Source organism: Esox lucius, chromosome 13 (assembly GCF_011004845.1).
Source record: "Esox lucius isolate fEsoLuc1 chromosome 13, fEsoLuc1.pri, whole genome shotgun sequence".
In the NCBI taxonomy this organism is placed as follows: Eukaryota; Metazoa; Chordata; class Actinopteri; order Esociformes; family Esocidae; genus Esox; species Esox lucius.
Genome location: NC_047581.1, coordinates 22,178,078 through 22,197,523, shown reverse-complemented (window position 1 = coordinate 22,197,523; position 19,446 = coordinate 22,178,078). Strand labels below are relative to the sequence as shown.

At 40.1% G+C, this 19,446-nt stretch overlaps 4 protein-coding genes across 4 annotated transcripts; 3 read left to right on the top strand and 1 right to left on the bottom strand.

The window, feature by feature from the left end:
* The first annotated feature begins 34 nt into the window (after positions 1-34).
* Positions 35-7,839, top strand: ufd1l (ubiquitin recognition factor in ER associated degradation 1). Its single transcript, NM_001303732.1, is given in 12 exon segments — positions 35-155; positions 554-686; positions 2,649-2,681; positions 2,772-2,893; positions 4,908-5,038; positions 5,628-5,700; positions 5,871-5,939; positions 6,027-6,095; positions 6,185-6,235; positions 6,365-6,453; positions 6,878-6,962; positions 7,295-7,839. Coding segments are annotated over 12 exon segments (930 nt in total). The 5' UTR covers positions 35-152; the 3' UTR covers positions 7,367-7,839.
* Positions 7,840-7,942: 103 nt separating this feature from the next.
* Positions 7,943-10,119, top strand: c13h22orf39 (chromosome 13 C22orf39 homolog). Its single transcript, XM_010876512.5, has 3 exons — positions 7,943-8,068; positions 8,554-8,721; positions 8,867-10,119. Exons 1-3 carry the CDS (start codon positions 8,042-8,044, stop codon positions 9,002-9,004), a joined length of 333 nt encoding a protein of 110 aa, XP_010874814.1. The 5' UTR covers positions 7,943-8,041; the 3' UTR covers positions 9,005-10,119.
* mrpl40 (mitochondrial ribosomal protein L40) lies at positions 10,116-13,541 on the bottom strand. Its single transcript, NM_001303723.1, is given in 5 exon segments — positions 10,116-10,689; positions 12,141-12,222; positions 12,413-12,568; positions 13,035-13,118; positions 13,380-13,541. Coding segments are annotated over 5 exon segments (612 nt in total). The 5' UTR covers positions 13,442-13,541; the 3' UTR covers positions 10,116-10,461.
* A 562-nt stretch (positions 13,542-14,103) lies between these two features.
* acaa2 (acetyl-CoA acyltransferase 2) lies at positions 14,104-19,349 on the top strand. The gene is made up of 10 exons (XM_010876510.5): positions 14,104-14,279; positions 15,337-15,503; positions 15,605-15,733; positions 15,982-16,098; positions 16,202-16,349; positions 16,505-16,680; positions 16,893-17,022; positions 17,112-17,182; positions 17,387-17,541; positions 18,321-19,349. Exons 1-10 carry the CDS (start codon positions 14,264-14,266, stop codon positions 18,403-18,405), a joined length of 1,194 nt encoding a protein of 397 aa, XP_010874812.2. The 5' UTR covers positions 14,104-14,263; the 3' UTR covers positions 18,406-19,349.
* Positions 19,350-19,446: the final 97 nt, after the last annotated feature.

The following is a 19,446-nucleotide window of genomic DNA, read 5'->3' as shown; positions in this document are numbered from 1 at the left end:
TGTTTGTTTTGTTATATACGTCACGTCCTGCTGTCATCGTGGCTAAGCGGAAGACAACATAAGAGTTTCAGCCGTTAGACGGATAATAACAACTCTGTTTTATTATTGCTTTATTTTATATATAATACGGTTTGGTAGTGCTACTTTTCATCATGGTAAGTGTTTAGCAAATGACAATATTTTTAACGGTTGCTAATGGCAGACTGTAAACTATTCGCATCATATCAGAATTTATTAGGAAATAACTAGTTAGCTTAGCTAAATACATTAGCCATTCAACTTAAAGATGCACTGTCACTGTCTGATTAAAAACAAAAATACGTCCAAATAGTTATCTACCTACCTTACTAAGTTGCTTACATTTGTACTACTTGAAATTGTATAATAGGGTGTCTTTTGTCAGATAGTTAACGTATGATGATGTCGTTTGATCTAACCAACTAGCCAACGACAATAAATGTGACAAGAACTTGTATATATTTGTAAGTCGGATGTATTTTCAACAGACCTTTTAGTATCCTTTATTTATTTTCACATAAAACAACGTCCACAGTTTTCCTTCAACATGTTTGACCACCCAATCCCACGGGCTTTCCAAAATCGCTTCTCCACTCAATACCGCTGCTACTCTGTGTCCATGTTGGCGGGTCCCAACGACCGGTCTGATGTTGAGAAAGGAGGAAAAAGTAAGTTCTCTAGCTGCAGTGAGTGAAAAAAATATTCGATCCCCTGCTGATTTTGTACGTTTGCCCACTGACAAAGAAATTATCGGTCTATAATTTTGATGGTATGTTTATTTGAGCAGTGAGATACAGAATAACAACAAAAAAATACAGAAAAAGGCATGTAAAAAATGTTATAAATTGATTTGCATTTTTTTTTTGGAATTAAGTCTTTCATCCCCTCTCAATCAGAGATTTCTGGCTCCGAGGTGTCTTTTATACTGAGCTGAAATTTGGAGCACACTGAGTGCTCCTAATCTCAGTTTGTTCCCTGTATAAAAGACACCTGTCCACAGAAGCAATCAATTAATCAGATTCCAAACTCTCCACCATGGCCAAGACCAAAGAGCTGTCCAGGGATGTCATGGACTAGATTGTAGACCTACGCAAGGCTGGAATGGGCTACAAGACCATCACCAAGCAGCTTGGTGAGAAGGTGACAACAGTTGGTGCCATTATTTGCAAAAGGAAGAAACACAAAAGAACTGTCAATCTCCCTCAGTTTGGGGCTCCATGCAAGATCTCACCTTGGGGAGTTGCAATGATCATGAGAACAGCCATGAGAAATGAGGCCAGAACTACACAGGAGGATCTTGTCAATGATCTCAAGGCAGCTGGGACCATTGTCACCAAGAAAACAATTGGTAACACACTACACCGTGAAGGACTGAAATCCTGCAGCACCCGCAAGGTCCCCCTGCTCAAGAAAGCACATGTACAGGCCTGTCTGAAGTTTGCCAATGAACATCTGAATGATTCAGAGGAGAACTGGGTGAAAGTGTTGTTGTCAGACGAGACCAAAACCAAGCTCTTTGGCATCAACTCAACTTGCTGTGTTAGGAGGAGGAGGAATGCTGCCTATAACCCAAAGAACACCATCCCCAACATCAAACATGGAGGTGGAAACATTATGCTTTGGGGGTGTTTTTCTGCTAAGGGTACAGAACAACTTCACAGAATCAAAGGGATGATGGACGGGGCCATGTACCATCAAATCCTGGGTGAGAACCGTCTTCCCTTAGCCAGGGCATTGAAAATGGGTCCTGAATGGTTATTCCAGCATGACAGTGACCCAAAACACAGCCAAGGCAACAAAGGAGTGGTTCAAGAAGAAGCACATTAAGGTCCTGGAGTGGCCTAGCCAGTCTCCAGACCTTAATCCCATAGACAATCTGTGGAGGGAGCAGATGGTTCAAGTTGCCAAACGTCAGCCTCGAAACCTTAATGACTTGGAGAAGATCTGCAAAGAGGAGTGGGACAAAATCCCTGCTGAGATGTGTGCGAAATTGGTGACCAACTACAAGAAACATCTGACCTCTGTGAGGGTTTTGCCACCAAGTACTAAGTCATGTTTTGCAGAGGGGTCGAACGCTTATTTCACTCATTAAAATGCAAATCATTTTATATAATTTTTGATGTGTTTTTCTGGATTTTGTTATTGTTCTGTCTCTCACTGTTCAAATAAACCTACCATTAAAATTATTGACTGATCATTTCTCTGTCAGTGGGCAAACATACAAAATCAGCAGGGGATCAAATATTTTTTGTCCTCACTGTATATGATCAATTAACTAAAATACTGTAACTATACCAGAAAATACTATATGGACTTTTACACCAGGCTTTGTCTGAGTTGTTAGAGTATTCTATTCGTTTTGAAAAGTGATCGTCACACGTTAAATCATTGTTCCCCAATAATCAACTTCTATTCGTTAGTCAGATGTGATATTTGAAGTGGCAATTTGTGGGACAACATATTTCCTGTTGCCTTGTAATTGCTTAGAATTAGGAGTGCACTTGAAATTGAGGTTTATTATACAAGGTTTATTATACACTGTGTGAATTCGGAATGGGAATTATTTTGTTGTTGTTTTTTCTGTTGAGTGTTTTTAACTACTCATTGATTTGTTTGTTTTCTGTTCATAGTTATAATGCCACCATCTGCACTTGACCAACTAAGTAAGTACTCTTGCTTTATCAAGATTCTGTAACCTGAGTTCTATACACAACATTTAAACTGTTTTTACCCGTCACTCTTTTTACTCATAGGTAGACTTAACATCACCTACCCAATGCTGTTCAAACTGACCAACAAGAACTCAGACAGAATGACACACTGTGGTGTCTTGGAGTTTGTAGCAGATGAGGGGATTTGTTACCTGCCACACTGGGTAAGCTGGGTGATTTTTTTTTATTTCTTGTTTTCCTTTTTACTAGTACAGTTTGAATAACTAAAGCATAAATAATTTCCTTTATTACAGTTTTCTATCTAAGGATGCTTTAATTAAAACCACTGACAAATTATCCTAATTTGGGGACATTGCATAAATCCTGGACCAGTGTCCAACCAACATTTCTGTGTACAGTCCATTTTAGGGAAAGGCTGAATTTAATTAATGCAATCTTATTGAAGCAGTGCAGTCTCCCCTGTCACCTCAAGTCTGTGATGAGTTAGGATGAAGTAATTGAAATCTGACAATTTGCATAGGGAGTGCCTCCTCACATTTCCTGACCTACCAGGGCTAATGATCAATGCTCAGAATGACTGAGCCTTTTGTGGAATTTGGCAAACAATGCGGCGAGTCGCATACATTTCTCTTGCTGTCGCTAGGTATTGTGTGAACATTTTGGTTTTATAGTACAGGAGTCTGTGAGTCTATTTTAGTTAATCACCATATTGAAGAAGCATAATTTTAATGTACATTTTCACAATGCTTTTACCAGGTACCTCTGAATCACCTTCAATTATTAACTAAATGTACGCTGAGTAAAAACTCTGAAGCGTACAACTTAACGTGGTATATACATTTATTATTTAAGTAATATTACACTGAATATTCATGTTTTTTTTTTGTTCAAATCTGTTTTGGCTGTTAGGAAATCAGATTTTATTTATATATAATATTCCCTCCCTAATTATGAGGGGAAAATAGTATGTACATTTGTTCCATAATTGTTTAGAGATGGAGAGATGTACTGCTTGTTATTGCAGATGTGCAAGTAGAACAAAATACTTGAAAGTTCTGTTTCTGGCAAGTATTTTCTACCATTGGACAAGTAACAATTCTGACCCATTTGTCCAAAGGATAAGTGGCCAAACCAATTAATGTCAAGCCCTGGTGTAAGTGCTGACAGTGGTAAACAACATATAGTGAAAGAAACACTTATTGACAAAAGTTTCTGTACAATTATCTTAAATTCGAGTTCCAAAATGAAACAAACACCTCAGCAATTTATTAAATAAAATATTTACAGAAAAGGTTGAGTTCTAGACCATTGGTATTGAACAATGTAGCATTACTAGTTGTTTTAGGGAGGAATTTTCATTGCATTTGAGGTTTACTGACCCCACAATATACAGTGGGGAGAATTTGATACATCAGAAAAGCAGAACTTATTTGGTACAGAAACCTTTGTTTGGAATTACAGAGATCATATGTTTCCTGTAGTTCTTGACCAGTTTTGCGCACACTGCAGCAGGGATTTTTGCCCCCTCCTACATACAGACCTCCAGATCCTTCAGGTTTCGGGGCTGTCGCTGGGCAATACGGACTCCAAAGATTTTCTATTGGGTTCAGGTCTGGAGACTGGCTAGGCCACTCCAGGACCTTGAGATGCTTCTTATGGAGCAACTCCTTAGTTGCCCTGGCTGTGTGTTTCGGGTCGTTGTCATGCTGGAAGACCCAGCCACGACCCATTTTATCCCTGATGTCCTTACACAGCTCTGTGGTCTTGGCCATTGTGGAGAGGTTGGAGTCTGTTTGATTGAGTGTGTGGACAGGTGTCTTTTATACAGGTAACTAGTTCAAACCGGTGCAGTTAATACAGGTAATGAGTGGAGAACAGGAGGGCTTCTTAAAGAAAAACTAACAGGTCTGTGAGAGCCGGAATTCTTACTGGTTGGTAGGTGATCAAATACTTATGTCATGCAATAAAATGCAAATTAATTATTTAAAAATCATACAGTGTGATTTTCTGGATTGTCTGGATTCCATCTCTCACAGTTGAAGTGTACCTATGATAAGAATTACAGACCTCTACATGCTTTGTAAGTAGGAAATCCTGCAAAATCGGCAGTGTATCAAATACTTGTTCTTCCCACTGTAAGCCATGATCATTAATATCATGTTCCCTTGTGTTTAGAGAACCTGTGTTGACTTGGGAGACTTTGTGTTTCCCCTGCAGATGATGCAGAACCTCTTGCTAGAGGAAGGGGGCCTAGTCCAGGTGGAGAGTGTTAACCTTATGGTGGCCACATATTCCAAGTTCCAGCCCCAGAGCCCAGACTTCCTGGATATCACTAACCCCAAAGCTGTGTATGTACAGTGATAAACCTTATCTGTCTGCACATTTTAAAGCTGTAATCATCAGCTTCTACATACATTTCTGGATTTCATTATATAAAATCTTGATATACAAAGCCCTCTAGATTTAGCAGCAGTTAAGAATGTAAGAAGCAGAGCACACCCAGCCTATAGTGGGATCAATGGCTCAATGACTTTGGACTCACTCAATAAGTTATTGCATTCAAAGGATATGTGACAGAATGCTAACACAAGTGCTTCATTTAATTAGGTGGACTATGTATGAAAAGACTTGTCATTTCTCAATGGTTTAACCAAAAAAAGACAAATACACTGAAATAGAAGCTCTGATTCTGTAATTACACTTACTAGTATTTGTTTGATAGAAATGTCTAACTTGTCAAGTGTAGAACCAAAAGAAGAGAATTTTTGTTGCACATAATTAAGGAGGGCATTGTACACCAATTGATTCTTGAAGATAACGTATGAATGCCTCATTAGCTTTGTCCAACTGTCCTTCATCCCAACATTTACTGACTTTAAAAATGGCTATAAAAACACCTTTGAAAAGATTCTTAAATTTTGCTTTGTTGTCTCATAGGTTAGAAAATGCCTTAAGAAACTTTGCCTGTTTAACCACAGGAGATGTTATCGCAATTAACTACAATGAAAAGGTAACTATTTATTGGTTTAAAATTGCAAATATGTACAAACAGTCCATGAACAAGGCAAAACTGTCATGGAATTTGTCTTGGCACCAGAATGTTGCTTCTAAATTTTAGATATGAAATCCATTTGTGCCTGCCCTGTTATATTTCTAACCTCTTTTCTCCACTGATTTCAGATCTATGAACTGCGAGTGATGGAGACTAAGCCAGACAAGGCAGTGTCTATCATTGAATGTGATATGAATGTAAGCTCTTCTGTACTATTATAGCAACATGCTGGTGATGGAGATGTCTCTGCTTCACTTAGAAATCGATTGTTGTTGTTGTCTAAGGTGGACTTCGATGCTCCGCTGGGATACAAAGAACCGGAGAGACGTTACAAAGTACCAGAGGAGCCCACAGTAGGAATCACCAGTTTTATATTTTCAGTGTTCCCAGTCTTAACAGTGTAAATTGTGATTACCTCTAAATCACTCTGCCCTCATAACAGGAGGAGGAAGGAGACCCCGGCACTTGGACTGACATGGACATGAGATTCAGAGTGAGATTATGTTTAGCGATGATGTTTGCAGTTCATCTGTATGGTTCACATTCACTTCCATTTATGTGTTGCTTATGCACATTCATTCTCAGTTGAAACTATTCATTAACCTATGATTACTATCTACAGGCCTTCACTGGTTCTGGCAATCGTCTGGATGGCAAAAAGAAGGGCATTGAACCCAGCCCCGTTCCCATTGATCCAAGTGACATTAAAAGGTTGGGAAGTGTGACAACGGCAAATAGGTGTACATTTTTCAGGTGCACAGACAACGGCCGGTGTTAGGCTAGGGTCTCTCCGGATGCTCATGTTGAATGCTAAGTGGACATCAACAGTGCTTTACTTGGGACTGCTGTCTGGAGCGTCATACCAGCAGCTAGTGTTTGAGGAAATTGGTAGGCTTATCAGCTCTGGTAATCAACAAGTAATTTTCAAGTTGTGCATTTACTGTAGATCTCCACTGATACATTTTTGCCAATAAACATCTTTTAGTTAGCCACATTGCTTTGAAGTAACCTTCCTTGTGCCAGGGGTCTATGACACCCACATGTAGTACACAGACAACTCCTGCATAAACCCCTTTGTGAAGCCCTCAAGGTCAGCCCTGGTCTGAACATTTAACGCTTCCCTGTCCCCATACAGAGGCATTCCTAACTATGAGTATAAAGTCGGGAGGATCACGTTCATCAGAAACTCCAGGCCTCAGCCCAGGAAAACTGCAGAGGATGTAAGTACTCAGGACAAAGAAGGAACATGTAAAACTGCTCCAACCCTTTTCTGTAAATATTAAAATTAGAATGCATGAAATTGAATATGAGCCAGATTAGCTACAATGTATGGGATCGGGGTCTAATTACATTGGTTAGTTGTTGGTTACATTTTAATGCTTCCTGTGGTACACATCTTAGTCAGTGGGTGGTTGTGTATATATTGTTTAGTAGTTTCCAGTAAAGCATTAAATCCAGTTGTTTGATCCACTTTTCATCACTTTTTTTTTTCTGGAACTAGTGCCACATTTGGTTACAGTGAGCTGAAACGGATCTTGTTGCTTATTTTCAGGAGGATTCTGAATTCATTGCCTTCTCTGGGGAGGGACAGTCACTACGCAAGAAAGGTGGCAGAAAACCTTGAAGCACTATCGTATTAAACTGAGGCTAATTGACAGTGCACATTATATAAATACCAACACACCTAGCAGTTACAACCAATTTAGACAAGTTATGAAAAGAGCTGGGTTCATTTTTCTGTCCTTTAGAAAGAATCTGCAGGATTTAACTTTCTGTTGGTCATGGTATAACAAAGTTCCAGTTGGTTAACATGATACATCACTTTTAAGAAACTGAGTGATAGTAACTGGTTTGAGCCCAGCCTAAGCCAAGCTTTCATTCACATTGTTATACCATTTTGATCCATAATGGAAAAATCATGATTTCTTTTATTTTTATTTGAGTTATTGTTCAAGATGGAGTTGGATTGATATTTTGGAATATAACAGAATAAGGACATTGGAACCCGTTTGGCTTTGAAACGTTTGACAGTGACAATGAGTGATTCTTAACTGCTTTTTCATTTATTTATGAACTCTGAAATAAAGTAAAGCATTTTGAAGTCTCTCTTTAATCCTGATGTTATTTGTATATGGAATTACTTTTCTGTATTGCAGGGGATTAATTGGGTAGAAGAGAGAATCTTTCCAGATATTTCAGTTTCTGTTCGGTTATAGCGGAAGTTGGTGGGCGGGACTTCTGTTTAGTCTTGCTTTGTGGTGTAGCAGGTCACCCTGTGTTGAAAAGCAAGATAACACCGATGGTTGATTCTGGATCAATGTGGAGGGTAATGTACTAAATACATGTATTGTATATAAAGTGTTAAGGTGACCGTTCATAATAGAAGTCCCGATTGACCAATATAGCCCATTCCAGTGAGTTAGTTAGCGTTACAACATAATTTTGTTCCGAGTCTAATTTGCCTTACAGCACGCTAACACCACCAAACGTAATTAAATTGGACATGATCTTCAGTAACTACTTTCTTGCGTTGCCTGGTCTTCGGTGCATAAAACAACGAATTACACAGAAATTTCCCAATGGTGTTAAAAGCGAATTAAAGACAAATATCGACGTGATTTGTTGAAATAGTTGCTACGTCTTGCAGGTTAACGCAATAAATATATATATATTAGCTATCAGGAAGGATTGAAAAAGAAAGGTGCCTACATCTAATCCCAGAAGCCGTACCCCAAAATGGCAGTCTATGTATAAAATGTGTTGTATGCAAATATGTATTTTTACATGTACCTGTAACTTTTCGCTTCCTAGCCACCCCGTAGCTGTGATGATTACTGGGGTGAGTTCAAACACTGCCAAAGCCTTTGGAACCGTTTTCATAACTACTATGCCCATGGCACATCCCCCTCCTGCGGACAGTGGAAGGAAGACTACTACATGTGTAGAGCGTGGGAGAGGAACCCAGGCCCAGACACCAAGGTACAGTTTAGCACTCCATCACTTCTGCTGTGATGGGGAAAAGGCTGGCCATCCAGAAATGTTGGCTGCCAACAGTAACAATAGATTGATTTTGAAAGACTTGCCTTCCACTGTTCCCAAACCAACTGTCTTCCCCTTCCACCAGGAGTCACTACAGCAGAGTGAGAGAAAGAGAGAGGCGGACAAGAAGAGGTTCACCCCTGTGTGGGACCTGAGACGAGACCCACCCACAGACTGGCACATGCCCCTCCACCAGGGCAAGCCTCCGGACTCCCAGTCCTAACCACCTCCATAGTCAACTCTGCTATGGCCCATAACATGGGCAAATCAATATCATTGTGACATCTGAGATTGGCTACATAACAAAAACAGAACTTGTCTTTCCTCTCAACTGTGAAGATTGTGGCTTAAGAATCATAGTTCTGGGGCTTTTCACACGTATCTGTTGACAACTTTGCTGAATTGTTACCTCACATATTCTTATAAAGGCAGTTGTTTATGGTCTGTTTTAATCAATGTATTCCATCTGGATGTTCTGCAACATTGCTGAGTGTGTCCCCGTTGTTGGGTGTGAAGGCTTTTGGCCCAGCTAATTTGCTTTTAAGACTGTTTTGCGGTTTTAGTGCTGGGTTTGGCAAAGCCTGCTCTACTGGACCAGAAGCACTCTGGCATAGATGGTATCTTTCCAGAGGTGTTCAATCCATTGGGAGGCATATTCTACTGCTATACAGTTACTATTTTACTGAGATCAATAAGACAATTATTCATTGTGACATTGTCTTGTGTATTCTTTCCACAAATTATACAAATTTAAGATGTGTGTGTATACTTTGTATATGTGTATTTACTGGGAAATTTATTTTGGATAACTGCTAAAAGGATCAGATGACTGCCAGGTTAGCTGAATGAGTGACCGCTCATTAAGTACAGCATAGTTTGCATTTGATTGAATGTTTCTGAATGTAAAAACACACTGAACACATCTCTAGAAAGAAAATTGTGACCAATATGATGCAAAAGGCATGGGCCAGATTCTAACCATGCTGAAACAGTAAATGTGAAGCAGATGTGAGAGGCAGTGGGCCAGATCCCAACCATGCTGAAACAGTACATGTTTAGCAAATGACAGCGGTCTAGACTGCTGGACCACCCTTGGCAGTATGCAAATAAATCTTTAGCAAACTATACAGTTTATATTGACAGTTAATAAATAAGGAGCAGATCACCCGGTGTGACAGCCGATCTGCATATTAAGTGGCTGCCTACATTTTTTCATTACTTCACAGGATACGTTATCAACCACGTGTTATACAGGTAAAATGCATATGAATAAAAGTGGTCCTTTATTTCAAACCCTTGGTATGTTTCTCACACATTAAAATTTGACTTTATTTCTGATTCCAATGTTTGGATTTTATTGATTTACATTTTATAAATTTGGAAAGTGCAATTTATTGTATTGTACTTCACAAATAAAAAGGCGTTACAGTAGGGGAAAATGAAAATTGAGGGGAAAATGAAACTTGCATGTCTGTGATAGAGCAGTGGTCAATACAGTGACTGTGACAGGGTAGCAGTCCTCCGTTCAGGAAGCGGTTGAATTACCCGTCCACTTCAAATGAAATATCCAACCACTATTGTTGGTCTAATTAAGCTCTTGTGTCTGTTCATCTTCTCGACATGTTTATGAAGTCCATTCACATCACGGAAAGACACTGCAATGTTAATATCTCCTCAATCTCACTGGGTGTAGACTTTGGTGATGTTGTTGTATTTGCCTTCTGGTGCTTCATACTGGGCCTTGGGTGGTGTGTAGCTGGGTCCCTGGTGGTTGAAAGGGAAGAGCAGAGGGTCTGGCCTCAGTGCTGCCTGGTAGAGCTCCTCTGACTCCAGGCGTAGCTGCTCCAGTGCCTCCCTCTGGGCTTCCACTGCCATGCCTACTGCCTCCATCTCAGCTTGGTGCTGGGCCTGCTCATAGCAGGGACAAGAGGAAATACATTTAAAAAAATGTGGCACAGGAATTGGATATAAAGTTATAAATAAAGTTTGGACACAAATACCACTCATTCAAGGGTATTTCTGTTTTTACTACTTTATTTCTACAATTTTAATAGTGAAGACTATGAAATAACACATGGAATCATGTAGTAACCCAAAAATATATATCAACATACATTTCTTATTGTAGATTGTTTAAAGCAGCAAGCCTTAGACTTGATGAACATTTTTCACACTGCATTCTCTAAACCACCTTCATGATTCTTTCAACCACCTTTTTGGTTACTACATGATTGCATGTGTTATTTCATAGTTTTGGTGTCTTCACTATTATTCTACAATGTGGAATATAGTACAGATCAGAGCACATGAGCGGAGTGGAGCGGTGAGAATCTCAGCTCATCGCTCACGTAACTGTTCACCCCTCCGCGCCTCCGCTCAAAGCCACATCAGGCCACTCCGCTCATTATCGCTCAGCGCTCAACGCATTTGCTTCGCGCTCCACTCAAATTGCCCCCTGCTGGCACCAAAAAAGGAAAAAAAATCTACATGTAGATTTCACTTTTAGCTCAGACCACAACCTTTTTAAAAAATGCTACATCCAGCTCTCCTTTTCTCTCCTTTGTTATTGTTGGGCCTTTGCGTACAGAGAAGAAACTTTTGAATTCCTCAACCGTTTTCTTTTGTTTCTGCTGCTCCTCCTCTCGCTCTATTAAATACAAATTCACGGACGACACAAATTAAATAAAACGAACCATTAGGCCTACTTGAATGACAAAACGAATGTTTGAATATTACACTATATTAAATTTAAACTTTGTTACAAGTTAGGTATTCAATTTGCTAACCTTTTGCTGTCTTCCCAGCGTGTTCACGTAGCACACTTTCGTTTTTTCGAGAGATCTTTTCAGATTCCAAAATGAATCTTTACTTACAAAAAGGATGTCTCCACATTCGTTTTCTTGTACCACATTATCATTGTTAGTTCGTTTTATTTTGATACTACACCTGTATGACTTGTCATATTCTTTTTTAAAGTACTTTTTGAACTCCATTATGTCTACTGTCTGTTGTACTGTATGTTGATGACTTTGCAAGACACAGATTGATTCTGGGTCAGGCCCGACTGAGAATGCTTAGACTCGCGTTTGAGCTGAGTGGGAAATAGGGCGCTCGCTCCGTCCTTTTAAAAATGCCGCTCTGCTCAGTCCAAAATCCGCCCGCTCCCGCTCAACTCCGCTCACATGCTCTGGTACGGATAATGAAATACACTTGACTGTTTACTCGTGTCCCAACGTTTGATTGCTACTGTATATAAATGAACACAAAGGTCTGCTCACTTCTTCCATACCAGATTCTAACAGGAGTGTAGTGATACAAACAAAATGTTGACCAACATTGTCTAACAGAAACATTTTTACCTGTTTGTAACGGGACCACTCTTTCAGCAGAAGAGCTCGTCGTTCACTCTCCTCAAAGGAAAGCTGAGGAGAACTGCGCACCCTAGTGAATATTAACAGATAAGGGACAATTGGATGTTAAGATGTGGAGTGAAACAACAGAGAGTACTTGTTTATGTTTGTGCCCCCTTCATAGTAACAAATGGTAGTGCCCACATTAATTAATGGGATTTGTATAGAAATCCATTAATTCAAGCATTAAAGGGGTGTGTTTGTGTGCGTGTGAGCCATACCTTGTCTCATCCATGCATTTAGTTGGGGTTACAAAGTCTTCTATGGGAATGAGCTCAGGAGGAACCTTCTCCAACTTTTTCAATTTCTTCTTCAGTCTTTCTCTTACCAACTGTTCTCTACGAGGATCTACTTTCTTTTTCTTCTTGGGCTCCGCTCTGTTAAGAGTAGAAATAGGCAGAACGAGTGAGTTCAACTTGTAGTACAAAAAAAACAAATGGCGCATATACCATGCTTCCTGATTCCTGTAGATGTGTAACACTCTCTCACATTGTTGTGGTGGAATTGTGTCCCACTCTTCTATAAAGAGCTACAAGCAGTAATCATGCATCATTTTTGGTTCTGCAATAACATAAACTGGGTTTAAATCTGAGCCTTAACAAAGCCATTTCAAAACATGTATTTTGTTGCTTTTACTACATTGATGTAGGGGGGCTTGTATGTTGCACCAGTCTTGCTGCCCATGCTGTTTAAAATGTACCTATAGTTATCTTAAGATGAATGCACTGACTGTCAATCGCTCTGGATAATAGCGTCTGCTAGCTAAATGACTTAGTGTTATAAGACGCCAAATGTAAAAACTGAAAGCGTACAACAAACCCTTTATAGACAACAGGATCTCACCTTAGTGGCGCAGATGTCTTCAATGTAAGAACAGATGCAAACCAAGGACCTCGGACATGACAATCCCCTCCAATGCCAAATGAGCTGTGTAGAAGAAGATGAATGAAGGGAAGAAGACAACCTCAATCTCTCGCAAGACTGCAGTAAATAGCTAACTATAGTATATAAGACAGTACAGTATATAACTCAGCTAGCCACCACAAGATTTAGCAAACAACTGGATGACAGGATCGTGTATCCACCACTACAGGCAAGAATAAAACAACCAAAACGCTGAGGCTAACGTTAGCTTGAATTTTAATAACCAGCACAGCATTGTTGCACACAGTGCCTGTGGCATCTCACCTTGGAGTTGTAGTCTGTCGTGAAAATATCTTACACAGGGTGCGCGATACCGCGAGGGACATTGTCTTTCCTGTCTGTTTATTAAAATTGGAACGTTTATCAATACATTTATATCATTGCTTTCCCCTTGAGGTTCGAAAGCATCTTTGACGGAAGTGCAACAAAAAAATTACGTAAATTTAGCTCGGATTTCACATGGACACTTTCAATCTTATTGTTACAACATTGATTCGTTTACATTTATCATTTGATAACATAGACCATGTTTTAAATATATCTACACCGCTCAATACATATTCTGATAGTAACCATTAAAGGATATACTTCTAGTTAACATGTATAGCGAATTTAACCAGATCAGATATATATTTGGAGAGATAGGAACCCTCCTTTCTTACAGCCACGGATTGTGGGTAATTCTGAAACAATCAGTGTAGTCCTTGAACTCGTCAAAGGGGTTTTAGCAACATAAAAAAAAACTGCTCTAATTACGAGAACTTAAAGCTCCCCATTATAGATATTTCCCAACATTTGAAATAGGTAAAAAGTTCTTATATGGGTAAATAATAGGTAAATAATATTGGCGTTTTTTTATTTGTCACGCTACTGCTATGAATGACTATTTCAGCACCACGTGATGACTATCAGCATAGGCCGGAGCGGTACAGTGATGTTCATCTCCTTATTTAAATAAAATCTCTGGCAAGACGTTCTTTTATCGAATGTTGTTGTCTGAATTGTAAATTACACAATATTTAGGCAAAAGGTCAAGATTTAGCGTTTGAGACAGATAGCATTAGGATATTTGTGAAAGACGCACCAAAGTTCACACTCCATTCATACCGATACCCGGGCCGTCGTGGACGTGAGTAGGAATCACCATTATGTCACTTATCAGAAGTAAGTAAAAGTTTGTTATTTTGTATTATACGCTTATGGGTAAGAAAATACATGATTCTGTGCCAAGTTGCTTATTTGTCTGTCAAAGTTAAATAGCTTTCCTAACAAAAGACACCTGCCAGTAGATAAAGTTCTAGGTGTCGTTATTGGATATTCAAAACTTTGAACTGATTAAATTATTTATATCTGTGGAGCTGTCACTATTCAGCCTCCACACTCAATCTTACTATTGTGGGTGAATTAATTGAATGAATGACCGTTGTCAGTTTGTTTCTACTCATAAAGAAGTAACATTTCTTGTTGTCAGGTGTCTACACTCTACATACTGTATAAACTGACGGTGTGCCTCTATTTTGTTGCATTTCTTAAGGCAAGATGAGATGGAAATTAATGTAGGGTAAAGGTGACAATGACATTTCATATCAAATGTTATTGCATCATGACCAGTCCTGAATATAAATTAAAATATGCTGTATGCATTTGTAAAATTGTCATGAAGGTGAGGACAAATGGATTGCCATTTAATATAATTTGTCAGTCTTGTTTAACAGTCTTTAGTCTTGGAAATAGCCTGCAGCCGGGGATATTTAAAATCTTTAAGGCTTTAACACTGCCTGTTATAGATGTTTTGGAAAGCAGCTAACTTGGTCCTGATGATGAACTTGTCCGTTGGCATCACCTTCTGAAGCGCCTTGCAATTCAGGGCAGTTGCAGTTGCCATACCTAGCAGTGATGCAGCCTTTGAAAAAAATGCTAAATGGTGCAGCTGATCTGAGGGTCCATTCCAAATTGTTTCAGCCTCCTAAGCAGGTTGTGGCGCAGATCTGCTTTCTTCACAACTGCCTGTGTGTATGCTGCCCATTTAAGTTTATTGGTCACATGGACACCGAGAAACCTGATGCTCTCTACCCACTCAACTTTTTAGATTCATGACAGTTACAAACACACTGCAAAGGAGTTCTGTGACAGGAAAATGTAATGCTGCTATCCAGTCATTACCGTTTTAGACATTTGCTAATTTCATGTCCTCAACAACTTTCTTTTCCTCGCCCTCCAGATGTGTTCATTGTGTCTGCTAAGCGCACCCCGTTTGGCACCTACGGTGGGGTGCTGAAGGACCACAGTGCCACAGACCTGGCAGAGCATGCCTCCAAGGCAGCACTTGCCGCTGGTGGAGTGGCGCCAGAGCTTGTCAACAGTGTCATATTTGGAAATGTCATGCAGGTGGGCCTGGAATGCCGCAGAGTTTAAGGGTATGGGGTAGAAAGGAAACTTGTGAGCTGACGTTATCTCTCTTCCTCTCTCGCCGTCCTCCTCCCCTCCAGAGCTCTGCAGATGCTCCATACATTGCCCGTCACGTAGGCCTGAGATGTGGGGTTCCCATCCCTGTGCCGGCACTCACTGTGAACCGCCTGTGTGGATCCGGCTTTCAGTCCATCATCAGTGGAGCTCATGTAAAGTAGACACGAGACTACATTTTGTTATCTCTGAACAAACTGGACGTTTGTAATGTGGGTGTTCAACAATTGCTAAATAAATATTAACTAACACAGAGCATTTTAGGTCACAGGCTTCTACAGTGATTTCAGCGACGGTATCAACACTTTCTTTTTACGGTTTGTAGGCATGTCAGTGGATATTTCTTCCTTGGCTTAGGGATAAATTAGCATTTATCCCCTTTTATGAATGTGTGTCTCTGTAGGAAATCTGTCTGAAGGAATCTGAGGTGGTACTGTGTGGAGGCTCGGAGAGCATGAGTCAGGCACCGTATGCCGTCCGCAACATCCGCTTCGGAACCAAGTTTGGACTCGACCTCAAGGTATTCAGTGAGTAAATTAGGAGCAATAGTTTTATTGCTGAACACAATGGCCCTTAACCGAAGCAAACAACAGAGCTAATGTGTATTGTCTCCTTTGTCTCAGCTGGAGGACACTCTGTGGGCAGGGCTTACTGACCTACACATAAAGATCCCCATGGGCATCACAGCAGAGAACCTGGCAGTGAAATATGAGATCAGCAGAGAAGACTGTGACAAATACGCATACCAGACACAGCAGAGGTGGAAGGCAGGTCAGAGGGCAACACTTACCTTAAATGAGCTCGGACGTTTACGGTCCTTGAAGACTCTTCCTGGTTAATCAGGATAACCAGAAACACAGATGCATATCACGATAGTCTGAATGCTGAGCTCATGCCTCTCTATGTCTGTGTTCTCTAAACTTTAGCTCAGGAGGCAGGCCACTTCACGGCAGAGATTGCACCCATTGATGTGAAGGCAAAGAAGGGCAAAGTACCCATGACCCAGGATGAGCACCCTCGCCCCCAAACCTCCCTGGAGCAGATGGCTAAGCTACCCCCTGTCTTCAAGAAAGAAGGAACCGTCACCGCCGCCAATGCATCAGTAAGTTCAAATACGACTGATTCACTGGACCCAACCCTTCATCCAGTCGTGTCAACATATTAGGAAATTGTGCCTGTGTTAATCATTGTAAAAGCACTTACAATGATGACAACTGCTGATGTGAAAAGGGTTTTATAAATGAATTTGATTGATTGTAGTGTGCTGGATCTGTGTTAGTTTTTAATGTACTTTCTTTTTCTCTCCAATCACAGGGTGTTTCTGATGGAGCTGCTGCTGTGGTGATAGCAAGTGAAGAAGCTGTGAAGGAGCACAATCTCAAGCCATTGGCCAGAATAGTGGCCTATCATGTCTCAGGCTGTGACCCAAGCATTATGGGAATTGGTGGGTGACCGATAACAAATGGCTCATTTGCATCATGATGGTCCTCTAGTGGTTTCCCTTGGTAACATCAGGTTTTATTCACCACTCAGGCCCAGTACCTGCAATCACTGAAGCTCTGAAGAAAGCAGGTCTAACCCTCCAAGACATGGATCTGGTGGAGGTATGCTTGTCAATTTCAAGTTCTTAAATAGGAAATTATATTTGGTTGCCCTGTTTCGGTATGTTTTTGCTCACCTTTTGTGTTTCTTTCCCCCCTGACTCTCTCTTTTTTTCTGCTCTCACCCCTGTCTTTTTCCTGCTTTGTCTTTCCTGCTCTTTGTCCTGTTTTATCCTGCCCTTCTTGTCTCTCCCCTTTTCACTGTAGGTGAATGAGGCTTTTGCTGCTCAGTACCTCTCAGTGGCCAAGGCGTTGGGCCTGGACCCAGCAAAGAGTAATGCTGATGGTGGGGCTATTGCCATCGGTCATCCTCTGGGAGCCTCTGGGGCACGCATCACTGCCCACCTGGTTCACGAGCTCAGGTAACCCCAAAATCACACCAGTTATCTTCTTACCACCCAGGACGTGAATCAGTCTTTAAAAGACATTGATTTTAGTTGCTTTCCAATTCCCTGTCCTCCAGCAGCATTTCTTGCATATCTGCTACTAAAACTCCCACTATACATTTCCATCTTTACCCATGATTTCATAAAGATCAAGTAGCCTGCGTCGCTGCTTCATTTCTGAAGTACAGTGATAAAAACTCATACAGGTTACAGGTTGCCGTCTACACACATTTAATCTGGGGGAAACCTGATTTAATCACCCATGTAGCTCCATGTTTTATGTGGTGTTTTGAGTACAGCTGCCATATAGTTTAAGTTGCTGAAAATGACCACATTTGACAGTTTATCTGTAAATTGTTGATCTATAAAAATAAAGTGAGTTGATTTTTTTACGAGTGCACCTATCTGCCTCCTTAGTCTGTGTTGAAAATAACATCTGATATGCTGCCTCAGCAGGCTGTGTTTCTTCGGGTTACTGGGCCTACACCAAACAAAGCCATTTCATTATTGCCTGACTATCCGAGCTGAGGACTACATGAAGTAGTAGTCTTCTAAAGTCAATGGGCATGTGCAAAACCTTCAGGATACATAGTCTGAAGAAGTAAAGAGCCAATAGAAACCTGATCCAGAACTAGAAGAATATAATAACAAATATGAATGCTAAATTGTTGTCTGATGTAAAGGTTTAGACAAGGTTTTTAACCAGAATTAAAGAGGTGTAGTTTAATTATTTATTTCTCTTTCTTTCTGTTCAGGCGGATAGGGGGAAAGTACGCTGTGGGATCAGCCTGCATTGGTGGTGGACAGGGCATCGCCATCATCATAGAGAGCACTCATTGAGGAAGAGTGCAAACCATACACATCCTGAACAGACCGTACCATCAACACTCAAGTACACCTCCAGTACTATCCACAGAATACCTGCCATGTTGATGCTTAAATTCAAAATCTTATTTTTTTTCCAATGCAGAGTGAAATCACCAGATTGCGTATCAATTTGAAATGTATGAATATTCACTGTCCCAAAACATTTTCATCTGCATTTGAAACAACTCTAGACTGTTCCATCTTTATTCAAAGAAATACACACAATTCGTTTCAGTCATTAACTCCGGAAAACAATGTCTTTTTACCTAAATATAGAAACAAGGGTGTTTCTGTATTAAGTGAGAAAAAAAAATTCATTGAAAAACTGTCTTCTTGGAGTTTTATTTTGCCTTATGTTCACAAATAGAAGCAATACTGTTGGTATCTGCTTAAAGAGGCCTTGTGTACACAATGTTAACTAATAGTGATAACAAAGATGCCTAATTTCACCCATGTGTGGATGTAAGCAATCTAGCAAGTGCTATGTAGAGACTGCCTATCCACTATGGGCTGGGAGCTAAAGAGACTTTAGGTTAATAGAAAAGTGATGTCTGTATGTGCATTATATTCAGCTTACCATCCTGTTCATATCTCCTAACCCCAAGCCATGCTTGCATTGCCCACATTAAATAATGAATGTGTTATTGTGGTATATGTTTCCGTTCATAAGACTCTGGTTCAAGTTTAGGTAACATGCGTTTTGGGGAGGGATGGAATAAGATGTGCTTTCTACACAGCCTCTCTCCTTTCAAATATGAATTATCACTCCATTGGGATTAATATTTTCATCATTAAAAAACTTTTTTTTTTGGATGAATTTGCCCTTAATATATTTTTAAGACATGTTGATATGTACACTGTTAGGATGCCTGTAAAGCTTTTTTTCCCCTAATTAAATAATCTCCCAATTAAATTTCTATGATCAGTTTGTCATGTGGAATTATTGTTCACCTTGTTGCCTAGGCCTATGTCGGGAAAACACCATAAAACCATAGTCACCTTTATATTCTTAGA

Coding starts and splice junctions, on each gene's coding strand:
- c13h22orf39 (XM_010876512.5), top strand. CDS start 8,042: ATGGTTGATTCTGGATCAATGTGGAGG. Junction 8,069..8,553: donor ATTCTGGATCAATGTGGAGG/GTAATGTACTAA, acceptor TTCGCTTCCTAG/CCACCCCGTAGCTGTGATGA. Junction 8,722..8,866: donor ACCCAGGCCCAGACACCAAG/GTACAGTTTAGC, acceptor CCCTTCCACCAG/GAGTCACTACAGCAGAGTGA.
- acaa2 (XM_010876510.5), top strand. Junction 16,099..16,201: donor AGTTTGGACTCGACCTCAAG/GTATTCAGTGAG, acceptor CCTTTGTCTCAG/CTGGAGGACACTCTGTGGGC. Junction 17,183..17,386: donor AAGACATGGATCTGGTGGAG/GTATGCTTGTCA, acceptor TTTTCACTGTAG/GTGAATGAGGCTTTTGCTGC.